The sequence below is a fragment of the Rhinopithecus roxellana genome, chromosome 19 (genome assembly GCF_007565055.1).
Source record: "Rhinopithecus roxellana isolate Shanxi Qingling chromosome 19, ASM756505v1, whole genome shotgun sequence".
NCBI classification, from domain to species: Eukaryota; Metazoa; Chordata; class Mammalia; order Primates; family Cercopithecidae; genus Rhinopithecus; species Rhinopithecus roxellana.
This window is the reverse complement of record NC_044567.1, coordinates 45,945,186-45,952,883: the sequence shown is the minus strand read 5'-3', so window position 1 is coordinate 45,952,883 and position 7,698 is coordinate 45,945,186. Positions and strand designations below refer to the sequence as shown.

At 52.3% G+C, this 7,698-nt stretch overlaps 1 protein-coding gene across 8 annotated transcripts in view; it reads left to right on the top strand.

Annotated features, from left to right (window-relative positions):
* The first annotated feature begins 6,523 nt into the window (after positions 1-6,523).
* The window catches only part of MINK1 (misshapen like kinase 1), a 68,987-nt gene continuing 67,812 nt past the window's right edge, over positions 6,524-7,698 (top strand). For 7 of the 8 annotated variants that reach the window (XM_030923364.1, XM_030923367.1, XM_030923363.1 and 4 more), the window contains exon 1: positions 6,524-6,824. In XM_030923364.1, the coding sequence (XP_030779224.1) occupies positions 6,768-6,824 (57 nt within the window). In that variant the 5' untranslated portion in view covers positions 6,524-6,767. The remainder of the gene's footprint in view (positions 6,825-7,698) is intronic. The other variant, XM_030923365.1, reaches the window with a different exon arrangement.

Sequence of the window (7,698 nt, the reverse complement as noted above, 5' to 3'; positions counted from 1 at the left end):
CCAAGAGTTCAAGCTCAGCCTGGGCAACATAGCAAGACCCCCATCTCTAAAAATTTCTTAATTAAAAAAATATAAACACACGTATATATTCATAACTTTTTGTATGTCTGAAATATTTTATTTTTGTTTCTTTTTATTTTTTAGAGACAGGGTCTTGCTTTGTGGCCCAGGCTGGACCGCAGTGGTACGATCACAGCTCACTGCAGCTTCAACTTCCTGGGCTCAAGCAATCCACTTCAGCCTCTAGAGTAGCTGGGACTACAGGTGCGTGCCATGGTGCCCGGCTTATTTATTTTTTCATTTTTGAGATAGTCTCTCACTCTGTTGCTGAGGCTGGAGTGCAGTGCAGTGGTGTAATCATGGCTCACTGCAGCCTGGACCTCCTGGGCTCAATTGATCTTTCCACCTCAGCCTCCTGAGTAGCTGGGATTACAGGCAGGTGCCACCGTGCCTGGCTAATTTTTGTATTTTTTTGTAGAGACGGGGTTTCACCATGTTGGCCAAGCTGGTCTCAAACTCCTGACCTCATGATCCACCCACCTCGGCCTCTCAAAGTGCTAGGATTAGAGGCGTAAGCCACCATGCCTGGTCCAAAATATTTTCAATATTAAAAAATGTAGGTTGGGCACGGTGGCTCATGCCTGTAATCCCAGCACTTTGGGAGGCCAAGGTGGGTGGATCACAAGATCAGGAGATCGAGACCATCCTGGCTAACACGGTGAAACCCTGTCTCTACTGAAAATACAAAAAGAGCCGGGCGTAGTGGCACGCACCTGTAGTCCCAGCTACTCTGGAGGCTGAGGCAGGAGAATCACTTGAACCCGGGAGGTGAAGGTTGCAGTGAGCTGAGATCGCACCACTGCACTCCAGCCTGGGTGACAGAGCGAGACTGCGTCTCAAAAAAAAAAAAAAAAAGAAAAGAAAAAAGCGTAGCACAAGTCCTGGCCCTCGCCCTTTGTTCCTACAGCCTCACGCTCCAGTCTCAGAACTGACCGCAGATGCAGGAGGAAACCGAGCGGAGTGAAGTATGGAGATTAGGAAGCCTTCCTGGAAGAGAGATTTTCTGGGGAGGCATGAAGAGGGGATGGTATTGCTCTGCCTCAACCTCTCCTTCGAGTTCAGCCCTCAGTCCTCACAAGAAGCTACTTCTGTGCCAGAATTCCCCCCTCCTACATATAGGGGTCTCCTAGTACTAATTGGCATCTTGTTAATTAGCCTCATTGTCAGCACTAACTGCCTCTTTCCCCAGGGGGACCATTACCTCATTCACTGTGGAGTGAGATAGAGGCAGCAGTTGCCCCAGGCTGGGCCAGGGGTGCCGAGGGATTCTGCTTTAAAGTCTCTGCCTTCCCCTCCTTAGTCCTGGAGGCTTTTGTTTGTTTGTTTTGGTATTTTTTTTTGAGATGGAGTCTTTTTTTTTTTTTTTTTTTTTTCCCTTTTTGTGGAGAACGGGGTCTCGCTGTATTACCCAGGCAGGTCTCGAACTCCTGGGCTCAAGCTATCCTCCCGCCTCTGCCTCCCTGAGAGCTGGGATTACAGGCGTGAGGCACCACGCCCGGCCTCAGTCTTGCTCTGTCACCCAGGTTGGACTGCAGTGGCACCATCTTGGCTCACTGCAACCTCCCCCTCTCTGGTTCAAGCAATTCTCCTGCCTCAGCCTCCTGAGTAGCTGGGATTACAGGTGCCCCCCACTGTGCCTGGCTAATTTTTGTATTTTTAGTAGACACAGGGTTTCACCATGTTGGCCAGGCTGGTCTGGAACTCCTGACCTTGTGATCCACCCGCCTTGGCCTCCCAAAGTGCTGGGATTGCAGGCATGAGACACTGTGCCCGGGCTAGTCCTGGAGTTTTTTAAATGGAGACCAACCGTAGTGAGGGGGGTGGGCGGTGGAAGCAGAGGGCTTAGAATCAGAAGAGTTGGCTCTAAACCCAGAATGGAAAGAGTAGCCTCTATGACTGAGGCATTAGTAAATTTAGAGGACCTAGTATATGCTAAGTGCTTTACATGTATTATTTTATCCTAACCTCCCTATTATTATCATCTCCATTTTACAGATGACAGAGTTGAGCCTCAGAGAGGTTAGTGATTTGCCTAAAGCACTACCTACACTTTCTATGCTTTTTCTTGCTATCCATGGTCTTGACCTTGAACTGCTGCAGTGCCCGCCCAGACAACAGATGCCTTCATTACTTTTATTTTATTTTATTTTATTTTATTTTATTTTATTTATTTTTTTTTGAGGCGGAGTCTTGCTCTGTCGCCCAGGCTGGAGTGCAGTGGCCGGATCTCAGCTCACTGCAAGCTCCGCCTCCCGGGTTCCCGCCATTCTCCTGCCTCAGCCTCCCAAGTAGCTGGGACTACAGGCGCCCGCCTCGTCACCCGGCTAGTTTTTTGTATTTTTAGTAGAGACGGGGTTTCACTGTGTTCGCCAGGATGGTCTCGATCTCCTGACCTTGTGATCCGCCCGTCTCGGCCTCCCAAAGTGCTGGGATTACAGGCTTGAGCCACCGCGCCCGGCTTATTTTATTTTATTTTTTTTGAGACAGCGTCTCGCTCTGTCGCCCAGGCTGGAGTGCAGTGGCCAGATCTCAGCTCACTGCAAGCTCCGCCTCCCAGGTTCAAGCGATTCTCCTGCCTCAGCCTCCCAAGTAGCTGGGATTACAGGTGCACACCACCACGCCCGGATAATTTTTGTATTTTTCGTAGAGATGGGGTTTCACGATATTGGTCAGGGTGGTCTCAAACTTCTGACCTCAGGTGATCCGCCCGCCTCAGCCTCCCAAAGTGCTGGGATTACAGGCGTGAGCCACGGCGCCTGGCCACTTTCATTGCTTAAGTGTTAGTGATTTTCTTTCTTTTGTTTTTTTTTTTTTTTTAAGCGTTACTGATTTTCTAGTGGGTGCCAGGCCATGTGCTGAACAAGACTAATATTATTCCTGCCTTTAAGGAGATTCAAAAGACATTTACAATTCAAATCATTAAATGTTACCATGAACTAAAGCCAGGCAGCTGAAACAGAAGAACCAAACTTAGTCTTGGTGAGTCAAGGAAGGCTTCATGGAGGAGGTGATTTAGACATGTAGGACAAAGCAAAACACGGTGAGAGTGGGCATGGTCAAGAGGCTAGGGAATATTCCAAGGAGAAAAAAGAGTACATGCAAAGGTTGGGTTCTGGGAAGTAGAGTGTTTCAGTATGGCTGGAAAATGTGAGGTGTAATAGTTGAGTACTGAAAAATAAGGCAGGCACCAAGCAGGGTGGCTCATGCCTATAATCCCAGCAACTCAGGAGCCTGAGGCAGGATTATCACTTGAGCCCAGGAGTTGGAGGCTGCCATAAGCCATGATCATGCCACTGCACTCTAGCCTGGGTGACAGAGCAGGACCCCAACTCCTAAAGAAACAAACCGTTAAAAAAGAAAAGGCAAGAAAAGCCAGCAGAATCTTGAAGGGTCTTTGATGCCACACTTTATCTGCTTTTTTTTTTTTTTTTTTTTGAGACAGAGTCTCACGCTGTTGCCCAGGCTGGAGTACAGTGGTGCAATCTCAGCTCACTGCAACCTCCGCCTGCTGGGTTCAAGCAATCCTTTTGCCTCAGCCTCCCAAGTAGCTGGGATTACAGGCACATACCACCACATCTGGCTAATTTTTTGTATTTTTAGTAGAGATGGCATTTCACCATGTTGGCCAGGCTGGTCTCGAAATCCCGACGTCAGGTGATCCACCTGCTTCAGCCTCCCAAAGTGTGGGGATTACAGGTGTGAGCCACCACGCCCAGCCAATCTTATTTTTTGTTTTGTTTTGTTTTGTTCTGAGACGAAGTTTCACTCTTGTTGCCCAGGCTGGAGTACAATGGCATGATCTCGGCTCACCACAACCTCTCCTCCCAAGTTCAAGTGATTCTCCTGGCCCAGCTTCCCAAGTAGCTAGGATTACAGGCATGCGCCACCACACCCGGCCAGTTTTGTATTTTTAGTAGAGACAGGGTTTCTCCATGTTTGTCAGGATGGTCTCGATCTCTTGACCTTGTGATCCACCCACCTTGGCCTCCCAAAGTGCTGGGATTACAGGCATGAGCCACCGTGTTTGGCCTTTTTTTTTTTTTTTTTTTTTTTTTTTTGAGACAGAATCTCATTCTGTTGCCCAGGCTGGAGTGCAGTCACCCGCCTTGGCCTCCCCAAGTGCTGGGACTGCAGGCATGAGCCACCACACTCAGCCAATTTTTTTTTTTTTTTTTTTTTGAGACAGAGTCTTGCTCTGTCACCCAGGCTAGAGTGCAGTGGCATGTTCTTGGTTCACTGCAACCTCTGCCTCCTGGGTTCAAGCGATTCTCCTACTTCGGCATCCCAAGTAGCTGGGATTACAGGCGCCTGCCACCACACCTGGCTAATTTTTGTATTTTTAGTAGAGACGTGGTTTCACCATGTTGTCTGGGCTGGTCTCAAACTCCTGACCTCAGGTGATCCACCCGTCTCGGCCTCCCAAAAAGTGCTGGGATTACAGGTGTGAGCCACCGTGCCCGGCCAATTTTTTGTATTTTTAATAGAGATGGAGTTTCACCATGTTTGCCAGGCTTGGCCGGTTGTGGTGGTTCATGCCTGTAATCCCTGCACTTTGGGAGGCCCAGGCAGGTGGATCACCTGAGGTCAGGAGTTCGAGACCACCTGGCCAACACGATGAAACCCCCGTCTCAACTGAAAATACAAAAAATTAGCTGGGCATGGTGGCGTGCACCTGTAATCCCAGCTACTCAGGAGGCTGAGATAGGAGAATTGCTTGAACCTGGGAGGCGGAGGTTGCAGTGAGCCAAGATCGTGCCACTGCACTCCAGCCTGGGCAACAAGAGCAAAACTCTGTCTCCACCAAGATGACATTTTCCACCCTGTGTCCTGTTCCCCAATAAAAACAAATTCACAATAAAACAAAACAAAAACCGTCTCAAAAAACAAAAATCCACCATGTTGCCCAGGCTGGCCTCCAACTCCTGGCCTCAAGGGATCCTATAATCTCAGCAATTTGGGAGGCCGAGGCGGGCAGATCACTTGAGGCCAGGAGTTTGAAACCAGATTGGGCAACATGGCAAAGCCCCATCTCTACAAAACATACAAAAATTAGCCAGGCGTAGTGGCATATGCTGCCTGTAGTCCCGGCTACTTGGGAGGCTGAGGCTGGAGGATCGCTTGAACCCAGGAGCTTGAGGTTGCAGTAAGCAGAGATCACGCCATTGTACTCCAGCCTGGGCGACAGAGCAAGACTTTGTCTTTAAAAAAAAAAAATAGAATTGACTTGAAGGAGTCAGGCAGGAAGGCCAAATAGGAGATGAATGGGGATAGTGGCTTGAATAAGGGCAGTGGCAAGGAGAATGGGCTAGGGTTTAGGGAAGGGGGCCGACTGGCCATGCATCCAAATGATAAGAAGAAGGGTCCAGAAAGGAATGTGTTCAGCTATTTTCCAAGGACTTCTAATTTAAACTCTCTTAAATGATTTATATTAAGGCTGGTGGTGGAGTCTTTCAGAAACAGTGTTGGTGCTAGAAGAGCTCCTGAGGATCATACAGCCTACCCCCTCAATTTCACAGTGAAAGGAAACCTCAGAGAAGCAAAGCAACTTGCTCAAGGTCACACAGCATGTCAGTGGTAGAACATGACTCTTGGTTCTTAGATAGCATTACCCAGCCTCCACTGAGGCTAATGGCTGTAGGCGCTGTGCCAACATGACTAGATCTAAGGTGACCCAAGCAATATGTGAAGGGATTGAACGCAGATTCCCTCTCTTCCCCTTCGCCACCCCTTCCTCCACGCGCGACTCCAGTGATCAGTCAATGAATAATTGTCGAAACAGTTCCTTTGTGCAGAACACTTTGTTAAAAGAGGTGCAGAGATACACGTCTGCGATAGGATTCCTTATCCTGAGATCTGAGAGCTCCTCGATGCTTCCCCAACCTGCTAGGTGAGGGTGGAAAGGGCATTCCTGAGGCAGCCGGTGCCCCTCCTCTGCCCCCCAACTCCCACGTGGTTTCTCCAGCCAAGTTCTCACGGAGTGGCCCCTCCTTCAGCGGCTCCACTGTTGCCATAGCAATTGGGTGGGTGGACAGCCCGTCCTATCTAGAGGCCACCCAGCCCTCGCGTGGGGAGTTACCATAACAACCCCCTAGTAATAGAGGGGGGTTGGGTACCGCCCCCTTCCCCCGCAAATGGAGAGGTGGGTGGCTTGATTGGCAGCTGCGCACACGAAAGGAGGGAAAGGGAAGGAAAGGCGTCAAAGGAGATCTGAGAAGGAAATAAGGGAGAGAAAGGGCAAAAAAATAGGGAGAGAAAAGGAAACGCGTGTGCGCACGCGCGCCAGCTGGTGGGCGCGCTCCGCGGCCGCCTCGGCCGCCGCCCACTTCTTTCACGCCAGGCTCGCGCGGTCGCTCCGTCCTCGCGCGCGCCTTTCGCCTGCTCGCCTGCGCCTGCGCGCAGGTGTCGGCGCCTAGGGGGAGGGGGCCCCGGCGCGCTCGCGTCACGCTCCCGCTTCCACCCTCCCAGTGCGCGGCCGCTCGGCGCCTGCGCAGGAGAGGCGGGAGGCTCGGGTGGCTGGCTCCGGGGAGATAGCGCCTGTCAGTCCGTGGGTCGGTCCTCGCGCCGGCCCTCCCCCTCCCCGGTCTCCGGGGGAGGCGCGGTGGAGTCCGCCCCCGGGGTCCTCCGATGGGGGAGAAGCGGCGACGGCGGCAGTGGAGTAACCGAGCCGGAGCGTGAGCGGCCCCAGTGCCCCGTTCCCCGCGGAGGCCATGGGCGACCCAGCCCCCGCCCGCAGCCTGGACGACATCGACCTGTCCGCCCTGCGGGTGAGCGCGCCGTCCCCCAGCCTCGCCCTGATTCCTGTCCCCGCCGCAGGGGAGGGAGCGGGGTGGCTGCACGCCTCACGTGCTCCCGGGCGCCCCCTCCATCAGCCTGGGTCCTCTTGGCGACCTGTGCCCCTTTCCCGGGCTCCCGCCGCGGCTGGGCCCCCGCCCTCTGCTCCCTTCTCTCTACACTGGCTGCAGATGCTGGGAGCCAGTTCGGTCCCCACCCTGTGGTGCCCCGCCCCCACACTTCCCTGCCACCCTACCTTTACTCTGGGGTTCGGGACCCACTGGTTCCCCTAAACTTGGCCTCACCCATCACCTGGAGAATCTTTATTGTGGCTCCTCACCTCCTCTCGGCCCTCTTTCCACCTTTGCCCTAACTTCTATCTTCTTCCCCTGCTCTTCCTTGGCTCCTCGAATTTTGACTTTGCAACTGTCTCGACAGCCTCTCTCTCATCCCTCTTTCTCTGCCTTGCCCACCCTTGAATTGCATCCTTTCCCTGGTCAGAATTTCAGCCACCGCACCCCTCCTACCGTCACCCTCAATCCCATGTTCGGTTTTCCCTATCCCTTCTCTCCCGTTTCAAGTGCAGCAGTTCAGAACCAGGCATTTCCGGTCTCAGGGTCCCTGAATATTACATGACCAACTCTGCAGCAGCGTGGGGCTGGGAGCCCTCGGGGAGGAGGGGAGGCATTTCTTCTCTTTGGAAACTGTAGCACGGGCTGGGAAGAGGATGTTTACACACACACACACGCACACACGACACATGCTACATGTGGTCAGGCAGAAGGTTTGGAAAGGCAGTGGGTATTTATGTTAGCTGAAGGCTGGAAGCAATGGAGACCTCTCAAGGTAGGGGCTCATAAGGAAAGG